Here is a 17292-nt window from a genome sequence, read left to right as displayed (position 1 = left end):
TCATTCAGCTGCCACCTTTGTAATTTGATGTAATTTTATTGCCTTAACAGCCAAGTCTTGCATGTTGGGTCTGGATTCTCTAGAGAAAAGAGAAGTGGACGAGGAAGACATTCAAGTTGGAATCGTTTTTTGAAATTTGTTACCCTTTTCAAGTCTAATGGTGGGAATGGGAGAAAGAAGAAACAAATCAAGAAGAAAATAATATCTTGGTAACAACAAAGAACAAAATTAAGTAGCTTAGATTATGCTGCAAAGAAAGCAAAGTAAAAGTCAAGAGAGACCTGACGGTCACTTATGCAATCCCTGTGGAAATCCACAGAGGCATCATGGGGCAAAAATGGAACAATGTTGTTGCCAATCTTTGTCTTCAAGAATTATTCAGTGAACAAGTAAGATTTTGCATACTGAATGGGGAAAATGTAACAATGAAGTAGTAAGCACAATTAAAGACATCTATTTTCCATTTAAAATAACAGTTGGTAAATAAAGGGTAAAACATTTACACTTGATATGAAACAAAAGACACACATACTTAATCATTAATAAAAAGGGAGGACAACATAAAGAGAAAGGTTTATAATTTTACCATGTTAGGCCAATCTATCATCTCAGAAAACCACATGCCTTGTGGTTCATTTTCAGTCCCACATTCAGAAGGAAACATATCTTCAACAGAACCTTCAGACAGTGGATCCTCAGAAAAACAGAGCTCTAACTCTCCATCCAGATTTCGGTCAGACATAGCATCAACCTCCTGCCATCCTGCAGTCCCATGCTCTCTTCTTAATGTTGACTGAACCAGCTGAGGAGATCTAGATCCTTGAAAGGGCAAACATTTCAGACATTTACAAATGAAAAATAAGATTATTATTTCCTTAAATCCTTAGAGCAATAACAGAAAACTGTTCGGGACTTTACATTTTAGTTGAAAGAATAATATTTACAATTCAACTAATGTAACTAAATTAACCAATATACATGATGTTAGTGAAAAAAAGTGACGGAATACATAGCTATCACTCAGTAACCACAAGGCAAAAGACTAAAGCACTGGCAAAGGTTTGTAGCTTGAGTTGTGGGTGAGGTTGTTGACTTGCTCGCCGAGCTGGCTTGTTCTTGGTCAAATGCTTTGGAAATGACACTACTCACCATAACGGACCGGACAGTATAAACTCCGAGCAGAATAGAATAACATCGCTTCATCGGAGGCTCTACTGATGATGTCACCTAGCATGGTGATGAAACATCTGAACAAGAACAAGTGAGCTCAGTGAGCAAGTCAACAACCTCAATGTGAAAGACTGTTCCATCAGAACTAAACCTATCTTGTCTTTTCACCTGCCAAATATTTCTAGTGCTTTCAGACTTTGCTCAGGGGGTTGCTTATCTCAGGTGGCTACTGACCAGAGAGGTACAGAATGATGCCAACAGCCGTAGTTCATTACCAACACTGGCGGTGGTGGTTCATGGAGGTCCGCTAAAAGAGATGCCCTTGGTTCTTCTGGGACAATAGCTAATTAGCAATCTGTCTTTGCTTGAAATTATCAGAATTCCTTTCATTCCAACTGAATTAATATTTTACTTTCATTATAGGGAACAATGTAAAGTTCAGACAATGGAATAATTCTCCACCATTTGTGCCTAGTGAAAATCTCAACCAGTAAAATACAGTGGCTGCATGCCACAATGCCAACTACACAAGGCCAAAACTAGTTGATCTACAAAAATGTCACAAAATTAGCCATCTTTGAGATCTACATAAAACTGCTAGCTTAGTGTCAATTAGTCTTGTATGGATATAACAAAGAACTGCAGATGCTGTAAATTAGGAACAAAAACAAGTTTCTGGAAAAGCTCAGCTGGTCTGGCAGCATCTATGTGGAGAAAGCTGAGTTAATGCTTTGAGTATGGTCTTCATCAGAATTGATAGCAGCAGAAAAGTGGATATATACACTTAAGACAAGTCGTAGGGGCTTGTTTGGGGGAACTGGAGCACTTAGGTGGAGACAGAGTCCACAGACAAAGTGATATGAAAGGGATAGGCAGCCAAGCAGTTTATTGATAATAGGTCAGGACAGAACAGAAGCTGAATAAGTGATAATGACAGCTGAGAGAAGGAGGGAGAAGGAGGGAGTGGGTAGACTGTGCAGAAAGCAACCCATGTCATGATAGGACCAGGGCGTGGGGCGGTGTAAAAATCATGGAAGGACAATATCAGGCTCTAAAGTTATTCAGGAAGGGTCACTGGACCAAAAATGTTAGCTTTCATTTTTTTCTTCACAGATACTGCCAGACCTGCTGAGCTTTTCCATCAACTTCTGCTTTTGTTTCTGATTTACAGCATTCGCAGATCTTTTGGTTTTTCTAAAGTTATTGAATTGTGTGTTGAATCCTAGAGGTTGCAGGATACCAAAACGGAAGATGAGATGCTGTTCTTCCCATGTATGGATCTCTGAATTATACACAGACCTAGGTGAAATTGGTGTGGGCTGCTCAAAAACATGAGTTTGGAATCTGCCGCTTCAACTCTTTCGATCCATTGACTGCCTTCGTTGCTAGACTGCTTTGCTTGTTATCCTGTCTTTGAGGAGCCACAATTTTCTTCAGTTAATCTCTGAAAAAAAACTGGAATAATCTGCCCACACTGTAAGATTCACATCCTCAATTGATTCCATATATCAAGTATCATAGCTTCAGGATAAAACAGACTGCTTGACCTAAAAAGATAGCCTGCCTCTAGCAGCTCAATTTATCTATTGTTATTTCCAGGCTATGTTACTCCAATAGTTTCCTGACCAGGTTCCCAGCCATGCCCCTCCAAACCCTCAACTCAACAAAGCTCTACTGTTAATATCCTATCTTCTCCAACTTGTACTTGAGGAAGGACGTAGTTGTATTGGAGGCAGTTCAGAAGATGTTCACTAGATTGATTCCAGAGCTATGGGGCTTTTCCTGTGAAGGACAAATTGAACAGTTTCGGCCCACAGTCTTTGGAATTCAAGAGGAAATGAGATCTAATTGAGGTAAATAAGATGTTAAAGTGGATTGACAAGGTGGATATAAAAAGGACGTTTCCTACTAGGGATTTCAAAGCTCCAGGGCATATTTTAAAGGTAGTGGAGGGAGATTTAAAAAAGATATGCAATGCAATTTTTTAAAAACACAGTGGTTCATATGTGGAACAAACTTCCTGAGAAAGTGGTGGATGTTGGCACAGTTACAACTTTTAAAAGACACTTAAAAAATTACACGAAAATGAAAGGTTTGCAGGGATAGGGGGCAGAGGTAGGCAGGTGGGGACTAGTTTGGAATTATGTTCGGCATGGATTGGTTGGGCCAAAGGGTCGGGCTCTGTGCTGCATGGCTCTATGACTCTATGTGGGGCAATCTTATGGATTGGTGGAGCAGGCTTGATGGGTTAACGGGACTACTTCTGCTCCTAATTCGTATATTTGTATTTTGTTGCACAACACCTAGTCTGGTTGGCTCCAGAACATGCTGATCTAAAAAACTACTCTGAAAACATTTCATAAACTCCTCAGCTAGACTTTGGATATTTGACTTTTCTTTGTAACCATGTAAACTTCTTTTAATTGAATATTGCCTTCAACTTCTTCAGTTAGCCATTGATTTCTGACTTCATGTTTAGATCCTTTTTTGGCATTTCCATTTTCTTTCAAATATAGCTTACAGCGCTGCCATTTACTCTCCTTTCCTTCTTACTTTGGTAATGTACATCCCTATTCATCGCCTGGCTACAAAGGTATGGGGTTTTCTGGGTCAACTTGACAACAGAACAGCAGAATCATGACTGGTGTCATTATATAACTGTATGTTACCTGCTCCTCTAAATGTAGATCGCTGACCTTGACTCGCTCTACGTCTTCGAGCAGGTGGAGGTCTATTTCTAGTCAAATGCACGTCAATAAAATTTCCTCTTTCTATCTGATCCAAACCATCTGTTGTTCTATTCATCAGTTCGGGAGGTAGACGGGGAAAAACAAAAGATCAAGATAAAATTTCAAGGAGAAGCTCTAGTTATTACTTACGCATGACTGGCACAGTATCTAAAATTTTATAATTAGGACTGTTGACTGAGTGAACATGAGGAAAGACAAAAAAATGCTGGAGAAACTCAGCAGGTCTGGTAGCATCTTTGGAGACAGAAAGAGAGTTAAATGTTTTGAGTCTGGTGTGACTGTTACTTCAGAAATGAGAAAAGGACAATTTGCAGAAGACCTCCGCATGGTTCTCAATAAACAACTGCACCTCCCAGTCGTGAACCATTTTAACTCCCCCTCCCATTCCTTAGACGACATGTCCATCCTGGGCCTCCTGCAGTGCCACAATGATGCCACCTGAAGGTTGCAGGAACAGCAACTCATATACCACTTGGCAACCCTGCAGCCCAATGGTATCAAAGTGGGCTTCACAAGCTTCAAAATCTCCCCTCCCCCCATTGCATCCCAAAACCAGCCCAGCTCGTCCCCTCCCCCCACTGCATCCCAAAACCAGCCCAGCTCGTCCCCTCCCCCCACTGCATCCCAAAACCAGCCCAGCCCATCCCCTCCCCCCACTGCATCTCAAAACTAGCCCAGCCTGTCCCCACCTCCCTAAACTGTTCTTCCTCTCACCTATCCCCTCCTCCCATCTCAAGCCGCACCTCCATTTCCCACCTGCTAACCTCATCCCGCCTCCTTGACCTGTCCGTCCTCCCTGGACTGACCTATCCCCTCCCCACCTATACTCCCCTCTCCACCTATCTTCTCCTCTATCCATCTTCGATCCGCCTCCCCCTCTCTCCCTAGTTATTTCAGAACCCTCTCTCCCATCCCTCTCTCTGAAGGGGGGTCTAGGCCCGAAACGTCAGCTTTTGTGTTCCTGAGATGCTGCTTGGCCTGCTGTGTTCATCCAGCTTCACACCTTGTTACCTCATTTCTTTTAAATTGATTTTTTAAGCAACTAACAGAAGCATAAATTTTATTTGGCATCAGGATTAACACGGTATTCAATATATTATTCAAAGCAGTACAAAGCTTTCATATACATATTTATAGAAATGCTTCACCGATTTAAATTTATATCTTAGCAATGTGTTATTTTTAAAAAAGCATGTTTAGGTCAATGTGTGAACATGGTTAAGTGTCTACTGGTATTTTTAAAACCTAAGTGCCCCTTAATTTCGTATATCATTGAGTTACATCCCAATGCCTTTCTGACCTAAGCTATATTTGTTATTAATCTGTGGTGTACCTGCTCAATTTCACAATTCATCTGAATAAGTTTGTAAATTTTTTAATACCCCATTTCTTGCTCATGCCCTCGCTAGTTTTGCATGGTCAGCATTTTGACCAAAATTTATATTGATATTGTTTGATTCCTCTCTATTAAATACAATGGTACTAAACAATGTTGACACATTCATGTATTGACCAGAGAGTAAGCTTTTGCCTAAAGAAATTCAGAAGAAATGATCAGAAAGTTAATGTTAACTCAGAACTTTATTGGATTATTTCAACGGCCACAGACTACCAAGAGGGACTTGGTTATCTCAGAATCTAACATCATGGTAAAAGCTTTGCTTTCTCATCACACACTGGAATTAAATCCTTTGTGATGGATCTGAAGAAAATTTTAAACAACATTTTATTTTGTTAACTATTTAAACATAAATATTAAAATCGGAGGTTGTCACATAGCCACACAGGTGGTGGGCCAACTTTGAGAAACTTTGCTACTCAGACTCACTTCCCCCATCCTACTGAAATTTTCTTTTCCACAGCATTAGCTTCACTTCTAAATGCTATTTTGAACATAGTTTCTAACACATTTTCCTGATCAGGTTTTTCAAGTGCTATCAGCCCCAATAAAAACACTTCACAGATTCATTTTGGTTACATTTAAATATATATCTTCTCGTTCTATTCCATTTTTAGAAAAATATCTGGTGAAGAATTTATCTTGCAAATTATTCTCAAGTTAAAATTATCTGACATTAGTGATAGAGTTATGAAGAAACACTGAAACACTCTTCTTCAGACTTGTTGCTTACCCTTCAATTGCATCTTCCCTGTCAACAGCTTCTGGAGATGCAGGTCTTGTTGCACGATTGTGTACTATAACCTCAGGCTCCACAGGTACCTCCAAATCATTCTCAATTGTTGCTGAGGAGTAAACAATGACTTCCTGTTCCTCTGCTAGTGGATGTTCCAGCATCCAGCTGGCTAGTTGTTCAATCGATTGTGGATCTGCATCCCCTGAAACACCTGCACATACAGAATTAACAATGTATTTTTTTTTAAAACTTATGCACACAGATCAGAAAGGTCTGCAAAGACAAACACTAAATCTGACAAATTACGAATACATTCAAGAACTCATCATTCTGTAATGTGAGTATTTCTGTTATTGTATTATTTAGAACTAGATCCTCACAAGACATATTGGATAAACTATTCTACCTTCTTAAACAGAATTAAGATGGAGGATTAAGAACATAGAGGCATATTTCATATTTTGATTGCACAGGCCCCAGTCAATACATTGACAGTCTCCTCTCCTCTGCTGCCTCCAGATGTCAATGATACTGTAGTAGCGTTGACCACTAATCTCCCTCTTCGGTCTTTTAAATGGTATGTTGCATCTTCAGTCTCCTATCTGATTCAGTATCCTCTTACCAAGGTCTATTTTTAGCTGAATTCAGCAGTGGCTCTGAAAAATCTGACGCCAGTAAAACTCTTCTACCCAGCAGGTAATTATTCCAGACACGTGAAAGGTAACCATTCTTCTCTGACCATAAGTTATAAGGGCTGCACAGTGACACAGAGGCTAGTTTTACTGTCTCACAGCACCAGGGACCCGGAATGATTCCATCCTCAAGTGACTGTCTGTATGGAGTTTGCACATTATCCCTTTGTCTGTGCAAGTTTTCTGCTAATGCTTGGCTTCCTCCCATAGTCCAAAGATGTGCGGGTTAGGTGGATTGACCATGCTAAGTTTCCCATAATATGCAGGCTGGGTGGATTAGCCATGGGAAATGCAGGGTTACAGGGATAAGGTAGGACGTGGGCATGGCTGGGAAGCTATTTGGAGGGTCGGTGTTGATGAATTGGGTCGAATGATCTGCTTCCAAATGGTCGGGATTCCATGATTCAGAATTACACCATTCCATCCATCAAGTATGTTCTATTGTTCAATCATTGAATATAGAACATGGAATTATACAGCTCAGGAGTGGGCCCCTCAGTCCACGATGTTGTGCCAAACATGACGCCAGATTAAATTAATCCCTTCTGCGCGTCCGTGATCCATATCCCTCCATTCCTAGCTTTTTCATTTGCTTATCTAAATGTCTCCTAAATGTTCCTATTGTATCTGCCTCCACCATCACCCCTAGCAATGGGTTCCAGACTCCTACCACACTGTGTAAAAAAAAAATCGTTGCTCACGTCTCCTTTGAACTTTCCACATCTCAACTTAAATGCATAAGTTTCACATACCCAAAAAAAGCTTTTACTATCCTCCTTATATTTTTGGCCAGTTTGCCTTCATAGCTCATTTTTTCTCCGCATATTGCCTTTTTAGTTATCTTACGTTGCTCTTTAAAAGCTTCCCAGTCCTCCGGCTTCCCGCTCATTTTTGCTATGTTATATTTCTTCTCTTTTATCTTTATACAGTCCTTAACTTCCCCCATCAGCCACGGCCACCCCTGCCTCCCCGTAGGATCGATCTTCCTCTTTGGAATGAAGTGATCCTGCACCTTCTGCATTATACCCAGAAACACCTGCCATTGTTGTTCCACTGCCATCCCTGCTAGGGTACTGAGCCATTGAACTTTGACCAGCTCCTCCCTCATAGCTCCATAGTTCCCTTTGTTCAACTGCAATACTGACACTTCCGATTCTCCCTCTCCCTCTCAAACTGCAGATTAAAACTTATCATATTATGGTCACTACCTCCTAATGGCCCCTTTACTTTGAGGTCCCTGATCAAATCTGATTTGTTGCACAACACCAGATCCAGAATTGCCTTCTTCCTGGTAGGCTGCAGTCCAAGCTGTTCTAAGAATCCATCTCGGAGTCACTCAACAAATTCCCTTTCTTGGGGTCCGGTACCATCCTGATTCTCCCAGTCTACCCACATGTTGAAATCACTCATAGCAACTGTAGTAATACCTTTGCGACAAGCCAATTTCAACTCCTGATTCAACTTATACCCTACCTCCTGACTACTGTTTGGGGGCTTGTAGGTAACTCCCATTAGGGTCTTTCTACCCTTAGAATTTCTCAGCTTTATCCATACAGACTCTACATCTCCTGATTCTATGTCCCCCCGACAAGGGAGTGAATATCATTCCTCCCCAACAGGGCCACCCACCCCCTCTGCCTGTCAGTCTGTCCTTTTGATAGCACGTATATCCTTGAATATTCATTTCCCAGGCCCTGTCCCATTGAAGCCACGTCTCAGTTATCCCCACAACATCGTACCTGCCAATTTCCAACTGAGCCTCAAGCTCATCCATCTTATTTCTTATGCTTTGTGCATTCATATATACTACTTTCAATTTTTGTTTCTCCCCTCACCCTTCTCATCAATCCCTATTTCACTTGGCAATACTGTACGATCCCTTCTGGAGTTTTCTACTCCGTTTATTCTGTTGTCTTTCTTAACTTTTCTTATTCTCACTTTTCCTTTAACTTCATTCCAGTTTGTCCCCTCACCCCCTCAATAAAGCCTTACTAAAATCCATGCAGACAACCCCCAATGCTCTTCCCTCATCGATCACCTTCGTCACCACCTCCAAAAATTCAGTCAAGAAAGAAAGACATGACCTGCCCTGCACAAAGCTACAACAACTGTCCCTAATTAAGCCATGCTTTTCCAAACATGTATAAATCCAAACCTTCGACCACATTTGGAGTACTGTCTACAGTTCTGGTTGCCACATTACCAAAAGGATGTGAATGCTTTGGAGAGGATGCAGAGGTGGTTCACCAGGATGTTGCCTGGTATGGAGGGCACTAGCTATGAAGAGAGATTGAGTAGATTAGGATTATTTATGTTAGAAAGATGGAAGTTAAGGGGGAATCTGATTGCGGTCTACAAAACCATGAGAGGTGGAGACAGCGTGGATAGCGAGCTTTTTCCCCCCCAGAGTTGGGGACTCCTTTACGAGGGGTCACAATTTTAAGGTGAGGGGGAAAATTTTAAGGGAGATATGCGTGGAAAGTTCTTTACACAGAGGGTGGTGGGTGCCTGGAACACGTTGCCAGTGGAGGTGGTAGAGGCGGACACGATAGCATCATTTAAGATGTATCTAGACAGATACATGAATGGGCAGGGAGCAGAGGGATACAGATCATTGGAAAATAGACGACAGGTTCAGATAGAGGATCTGGAACGGTGCAGGCTTGGAGTGTCGAACTGCCTGTTCCTGTGCTGTAATTTTCTTTGTTCATTGTTCATTGTTCTGAGAATTCTCTTCAATAGCTTCCCAACCACCAATGTACGACTCACCAATCTGTAGTTTCCAGGATTATCCCCTATTTCCCTTCTTGAATAGAGGAATAATATTAACAACTCATCAATCCTCCAGGGCCTCTTCAGTGGATAATGAGGATACAAAAATCTTGGTCAAGACCCCAGCAATTTCCTCTCTTGCTTTGCTCAATAACCTGAGATAATTCCATTTGGCCCTGGGGACTTATCCACCTTAATGGTCTTCGAAAGTCCCAACTTCTTTCTTGATCTCAAAATGCCCTAGCATTTAACATGATTAACATCAATCTCACTATCCTCCATATCGTTCTCCTGGGTGAATATTGATGCGAAGTACCTATTTAGGATCTTGCCCACGTCCTCTGCCTCCAAGCACAAGTTCCTCCTTTATCCTTGAGTGGGCCTCTTTTCTTTGTAGTTATCATTTTGTTTTTAATGTAGGTATAGAATGCCTTGGGATTCTCTTTGACCCTACTTGTCAAGGTCATTTCATGGCGCCTTCTTGCTCTCCTAATTTCCTGCTTTCTTTATATTCTTTGCCTTCTGTTGGTCAGCCAATCCTGTATCTACTTCCTTCATTTGCCCACAATTTACCAAACTTCTTTCTGCCACCTGGAACACATTTTCTGGAATTTCATTTATTATGATCTTTATAAATGAGGAAATGGAAGGGTGAGTTAGTAAGATTGGTAGAGTTGTGTTTGGTGTGGAGGGCTGTTGTAGGTTGCAACAGGACATTGACAGGATCAGAACTGGGCAAAGAAGTGGCAGATGGAATTCAACCCAGAAAAGTGTAAAGTAATTCTTTTTGGAAGGTTGAATTTGAATGCAGAATATAGGGCTAATGGCAGGATTCATCACAGTGAGGAGGAATAGAGGGTTCTTGGGGTCCACATCCACAGATCCCTCAAAGTTGCTCCCCAAGTTAATAGGGTTGTTAAGAAGGCATATGGTGTGTTGGCTTTCATTGGCAGGGGTAGTGGAACAGATACATTAGGGACATTTAAACAGCTCTTGGATGGGTACAAGGATGATAGTAAAATGTAGGGTATGCAGGGTAGCTTGATCTCAGATTAGGATAATGGTTGGCACAATCTATTATCCTATGTTCTATGTTCATTTTAAGTTTCTCTAAATACTTTTGTTTGGATAATTAACTCCTTCGGCAAAATTTTGGTCACTACTCCTAAAAACTCAGTTTTCATTTTTCTTTGCACATTTTTGTGAGCTGAAACATTTAAATAGAAGTGGTATGTAGTAAATAAATCTGAGGTTGTGGACTTGGTCGCTGAGTTGGCTTGTTTTTGTCAGATGTTCCGTCACCATATTAGGTGACATCAGTGGAAACTCCAATGAAGCGATGTTATAAATTCCAAGTGGAGTAGAATACTGTCCAGTCCATTATGGTGAGTACTGTCATTTCCAGTTTTGATCTGGAGTTTGTATATAGGGTCCACTTCTATGTTTGTTGATTGAAGTATGGGTGGAGAGCCAAGCCTCTAGAAATTCCCATGCATGTCTATGCTTGGCTTGGCCTACTATGGTTACTTCGTCCTAGTTAAATTGATGGCCTTCATTGTCAGTACATTCAGACAATGAAGGCCATCAATATTAAACACAGGCAAAGAAAAACCTCCTACATACAGATCAAAACCGGAAACAACAGCACTCATCATAACAGACCAGACAGTATAAATTCCAAGCAGAGTAGAATAACACCGCTTCATTGGAGGGTCCACTGATGATGTCACCTAGCATGGTGACAAAATGTCTGAACAAAAACAAGCCCAGCTTGGCAACAAGTCAATAATCTCACCCTCATCTCCAGCTACAGATCTTTGCCAAAATCTTAAAATAAATCCTTGATTAACAAACAGACTGAATTTTAGAAACATATGACAATGTTTCTATTATTAGTCTCTGCATTTGAATCTGGTATCTAATATCATTTTTCAATTTAAAATGGCAAAAATCTTGAAATAAACTGAGTTCAGTGCTTCTGGGCAAAGTGAAGTCATATTGGAGATATTTAGAATTGAAAGGGATCTAATCAATACTTCAGATAATAAAATTATATGCCCACCTTATATTCAACAATGCATTGCAAATCCAAGATCAGCATTGTCCTGAAATGTATATTTTGCCATGAACAAGCATATCAGAAAACATAAACCGAACTGGCACCTCAAACTGATTTACTGTACCTGCAGCATCAACAGCTTTGCAAATGTGCCTCAAAGAAAATCCCATTTCTAGCAAGGGAACAGCAACCGGAGGTGGATTCTCAGGTGGATCATGTCGACAATCTATTGAGCATAAAGGAGAAATTATTGTATTACATTTTCAATAGGTTTACTATCTTTGGCATAAGATATCAGAAGTCTTCTTAAAAATAAATTTACAAAACTTCCTTTCACATGGATAACTGTCAAAACAACCTTTATTTTACTTTCAAAATGTATTTGAAAAGAGACAGAGCCACCTGAAGTGTAAACAGCATAGTCATACACAGTAAGGAGTGTGGGGCCTGGGTCCTTACAGTATTCATTTGAGATCCGATGGAGTCTGACAGCACAACATTAAACACAGGCAAAGGAAAACCTGCTCCATTCCCTGCTCTACAGCTCATAACTACACCCTCCCCAACATATTAAAGATAGGGTCCCCCTTGTCCTCATTTTGTACCCCACCAGCCTCCGCATTCAACATATCATCCTCAAACACTTCCACCAATTCCAATCAGACTCCACCACCCAGAACATCTTCCACTCCTCATTCCTCTCTGCCTTCCACAAGGACCATTCCCTTCACCACTCCTTAGTTCGCACCACACCCCCCACCAACCCACCTGGTACCTTCCTCTGTAACCGTAGAAGATGCAACACCTACCTAAACATCACCTCCTTCATCTCCATTCAGGGCCCTAAACAGTCCTTCCAAGTGAGACAGTGCTTCACCTACATCTCCTCCAAACTAGTTGATTGCATTCAGTGCTCCCAATGTGGTCTTCTCTACATCAGTAAGACCAAATGTAGGACAGGTGACTGTTTTGCTGAGAATCTTCACCTGGCATGTAATGGCCAACCTAACTTGCTGGTCATTGCCCATTTAAACTCCCTGCCCCACTCCCGCTTCGACAGGTCTGTCCTCAGCCTCCTTCAGTATCACAATGATTCACAGCGCAAATTTGAAGAACACCATCTTATCTTCCACCTGGGCACCCTACTACCCAGAGGACTCAACGTTCTGTTCTCCAATTGCAAATAAGCGACCCACACATCCGCTGGTTCCCCTTCCAGCCTGACGACCTCTCTTCCATTCCACCTTCTGACCCTCCCCCTCATAGCTAGTAACTGGATTCATCTCTCCTATTGACCAACCAAGTCATACCTACTACGAGCGTCCACCTATTACCACCACTCTGCCTCCATCCATCCATCACCTCCTCTCTTTACCTGCAACTCCTCCTACTCCCACATCCAGTCCTGAAGAATGGTTATACCCAAAATGTTGACTGCTTCTTTCCTTTAGACGCTGCCTGGCTTGCTATGTTCTTCCAGCCTCCTGTTTGTCTACCTTGGATTCTTTCATCTGCAGTTTTTTTTGTCTCAGATCACCACGTCCTGTTTTATCTTGTGCTTCATGCCAATACTATCTGCACATTGAGACAATTAGCCTGGAGTATCTGTGGATGTCTGAACACATACTGCGCCTGAGGCTGCTTGCAGCTCATCTCTTAGAAAGACTCAACTGTTTACTGTAACACTGTACACAAGTTATCAAATATGTCTGTTGTATAGTGTCTATGACCTCTCGCTTCATATGCCCATTCTTGCACATTTTAAAAACAACATTAAATGGGGAGTTAGTGTATACACTGCTTTACCTAACTTCTGTTGCTGGAAAATTACAAAGTCCTTAATTAAGGAATAAGTGTCTGAACACCTTGAAAATTTTCAGCCGCTCAGAGACAGCAGAGTAGGTTATAATATTTTGAAGAAGTGGATAGTGGACCAACAAATGTCTACGGAAAAAAAAAGCTGAATGCTGGAAACAGAAACAAAACCAGAAATTTCTGGAAAAGCTTAGCATCTATGGAGAAAAAGCAAAGTTAGCATTTCAGTCCAGTGACCCTTCTTCAGAACTGTTCTGAAGAAAGGCCACTGGACCTGAAATGTTAACTCTACTTTCTCTCCACAGGTGCTGAGTTTTTAAATAACATTCCCAGAAATTTTTGTTGTGGTTTTCCAGAAGTTGCTCATAAAAGGCTATCAGCTAAAGGTGAAGATGGACAAATTGAAAACAAATTATAACTTTGTGAAGAAATTCTGAGTAGGAAACAAACAGTAGAGATTAAGGACATTTAAACAAAGTGCTGGAAATAGGCGGCAGCGTGGTAGCATTGAGGGGAAAAAAACAGTTAGCAATCAAAGTTTAATACGAGGCTTTAGACTATTCCTTGGATCTGAACATTGCATCAGTCAGATTTTCCCATTTTCCCCCAAAGTAAAAGCAGTTATTAGGACCTTTCCCATTAGTGAAAAAAACAATATATCCTGCAGGTTTAAATACCGGATACTGCCTTCAACGCAATTATCCTTTCCAAACTGATCTCAAAACTGCATCTCCTCGGCCTCGGCTCTGTCCTCTGCAAGTGGATCTTCTGCTTTCTGGCCCACGCCCACAGGCCGCAATCAGTGAGGATAGGTAACTGCACCTCCTCCACAATAACACTCAACACTGGAGCCCCGCAAGAATGAGTCTCGGCCCCCTACTGTATTCCCTGTACATCTGTGTTGTCAAATTCTAAACGCTGCCATCTACAAGTTCACTGTTGACAACACTGTAGTGGGATGGATATCTAACAACGAGTCAAAATACAGAGGGGAGATAGAGAGCTTGGAGATGTGGTGCAACAAAAACAATCTGTCTCTTGGGAAAACTAAAGAGCTAACCATTGACTTCAGAAAGAGAGGAGGAGAACAGGCTCCCATCTACATCGACAGAACTGAGGTTAAGAAAGTGGAGAGCATCAAGTTCTTCAGAGTGATGATATCAGATGGCCTATCCTAGACTTCCCATGTAAATGCGAGAGTCAAGAAGGCATAACAACGCCTCCTCTTCCTCAGACAGTTTAGGAAATTCAGCATGTCCATAAGGACCCTCACTGGCTTTTACAGATGCAAAACAGAAAACATTCTAATGGCACATAACAGCCTGCTTATGGTAACTGCTCTGCCCAGGATTGTAAGAAACTGCAGAAAGTGTTGTGCACAGCCTGGACTATCATGTAAGCTAACTTTCCATCTATGGACACTACTTACATGGCTCGCTGCTGTGAATAGGCAGCTAACATCATCAAAGACCCGTCACACACTCGTAATGACCTCCTACAACCTCTTCCGTCAGGCAGAAAATACAGACGCCTGAACACACACACACACACACACACACACACACACACACACACACACACACACACAGCTCAGGAACAGCTTCTTTCCAACTATTACCAGACTGTTGAATGGACTCTAGCTCAAAAAATGTAACCAGCAATGTAATCTGCATGCCTCTAAGTCTTTTTGATCTGTATATCCTTTGCTTGCTTTGATCTGCCTGTACCTGTCATAACAAAGTTTTTCCACACTGTATTTAGTACATGCGGCAATAAAAATCAAATCAAAATACTGCTAAACAACTGTAGTGCAAACACAATAACTTTGAAAATAAAGTAAATTGAAAGAAAAGCAAATTATAAAAATGCTCTTCCTACTTATCTCTAACGTACTATTCCTTCAGCTCAATCTCTATTGAGTATTTCAATTCTCTGTTCCTCTCAATCACGCCCCCTGCATTTTCTGATGTCTGAATCTTTCAAGGTTAGTGGATCCAAAATCAGCTTGATAATCAAAGGCAAAGGGTGGTGGTTGCAGGTGGCTTGTGTGACTGAAGCCCACTGTGCAGTAGTATAACACAGGGACCAGTATTAGCCACTTAATGTTTGTAATATTCATAAATGAAGTAAGTTTTCAGATGACAAAGATCTGACCGGATTATTATAGTAGGATACAAAAGAATTGGTCAGATGGGCAGATCAATGGAGATGGAGTTTAACCCTTATAAATGTGAGGCAATGAAGCTTGGAAGACAGAACAAAAGAAGGGAATATTCAACGAACTCAAGACTCTAGGAAATTCAGAGCAACAGAGGGATCTTGTGATATTTGTCTACAGATCCCTTAGAGGTAGCAGGTCTGATTAACACAGTAGTCAATAAGGCATATGGGATACTTCTCAGTTGTGGCATAGTTTATAAGACCAAGGAAGTCATGTGGGAGATGTACAGAGCTTTGGTTCGGCCACAGTACAGCAATTCTGCAGGGGACACCTCTCCATCCTACACCACGACTAGCAGCTGTGCCTTGCACTTCCATCTTCTATAATGGATGCCTCACATTCTAGGAAGATGAAAGAAAGTCGAGAGCCTTCTAAGGTTTGAGAGGGTAACCTTTCTTTTCCCCGGAGGGTGTTGTTGACTTACATGCTGGCATTGTTTGAGTGAAAACTGCCTCCATTAGGTTGACTGATGCCTGCTGGCAACTATGATAAGCTTCCTAGCTTTGTGTCTGCATTAAATAACAAAGCAACACAGAAGTAATAATCAGAGATAATAGGAACTGCAGATGCTGGAGAATCCGAGATAACAAATGGTGGAGCTGGATGAACACAGCAGGCCAAGCAGCATCTTAGGAACACAAAAGCTGACATTTTGGTCCTAGACCCTTCGTGACAAAATGGGGAGGGGGAGAGGGTTCTGAAAAAAATAGCGAGAGAGAGGGGAAGGTGGATCGAAGATGGATAGAGGGGAAGATAGGTGGAGACGAGACAGACAAGTTAAAGAGGTGGGGATGGAGCCACTAGAGGTGAGTGTAGGTGGGGAGGTCGGGAGGGAATAGGTCAGTCCGGGGAGGACGGACAGGTCAAGGGGGCGGGATAAGGTTAGTAGGCAGGAAATGGGGGTGGGGCTTGAGGTGGGAGGAGGGGTTAGGTGAGAGGTAGAACAGGTCAGGGAGGTAGGGACAAGCTGGGCTGGTTTTGTGATACAGTAGGGGAGGGGAGATTTTAAAGCTTGTGAAATCCACATTGATACCATTGGGCTGCAGGGTTCCCAAAAGGAGTAGGAGTTGCTGTTCCTGCAACCTTCAGGTGGCATCATTATGGCACTGCAGGGGGCCCAGGATGGACATGTCGTCTAAGGAATAGGAGGGGGAGGTGAAATGGTTTGCGACTCTGTGGTGCAGTTGTTTATTGCGAACCGAGCGTAGGTGTTCTGCAAAGCAGTTCCCAAGCCTCTGCTTGGTTTCCCTGATGGAGAGGAGGCCACAATGGGTACAGCGGATGCAGTATACCACATTGGCAGATGTGCAGGTGAACATCTGCTTGATGTGGAAAGTCTTCTTGGGGCCTGGGATGGGGGTGAGGGAGGAGGGATGGGGGCAGGTGTAGCACTTCCTGCGGTTGCAGAGGTAAGTGTCGGGTGTGGTGAGGTTGGAGGGGAGTGTGGAGCAGACAGGGGAGTCACAGAGAGAGTGGTCCCTCCGAAAAGCAGACAAGGGTGGGGAGGGAAAAACAACTCTGGTGGTGGGGTCGGAGTGCAGATAGCAGAAGCGTCGGAGGATGATGCATTGTATCCGCAGGTTGGTGGGGTGGTACGTGAGGACGAGGGGGATTCTCTTTTGGTGGTTATTGTGGGGACAGAGTGTGAGGGATGAGTTGTGGGAAATGCAGGAGACAC

The 17292-nt window shown here is 42.2% G+C and overlaps 1 protein-coding gene across 2 annotated transcripts in view; it reads right to left on the bottom strand.

Annotated features, from left to right (window-relative positions):
• LOC125450659 (probable E3 ubiquitin-protein ligase HERC1) overlaps positions 1–17292 on the bottom strand; it is a 235586-nt gene that overhangs the window by 22594 nt on the left and 195700 nt on the right. For both annotated transcript variants that reach the window (XM_059648883.1, XM_059648890.1), the window contains exons 41-44: positions 11703–11804; positions 6053–6266; positions 3840–3967; positions 587–819 (exon numbers count right to left, since the gene is read on the bottom strand). In XM_059648883.1, the coding sequence (XP_059504866.1) occupies positions 587–819; positions 3840–3967; positions 6053–6266; positions 11703–11804 (677 nt within the window). The remainder of the gene's footprint in view (positions 1–586; positions 820–3839; positions 3968–6052; positions 6267–11702; positions 11805–17292) is intronic.

Source organism: Stegostoma tigrinum, chromosome 1, assembly GCF_030684315.1.
Source record: "Stegostoma tigrinum isolate sSteTig4 chromosome 1, sSteTig4.hap1, whole genome shotgun sequence".
NCBI lineage: Eukaryota > Metazoa > Chordata > Chondrichthyes > Orectolobiformes > Stegostomatidae > Stegostoma > Stegostoma tigrinum.
The sequence above is the reverse complement of the archived record's forward strand: the minus strand, read 5'-3'. Positions and strand labels throughout refer to the sequence as shown.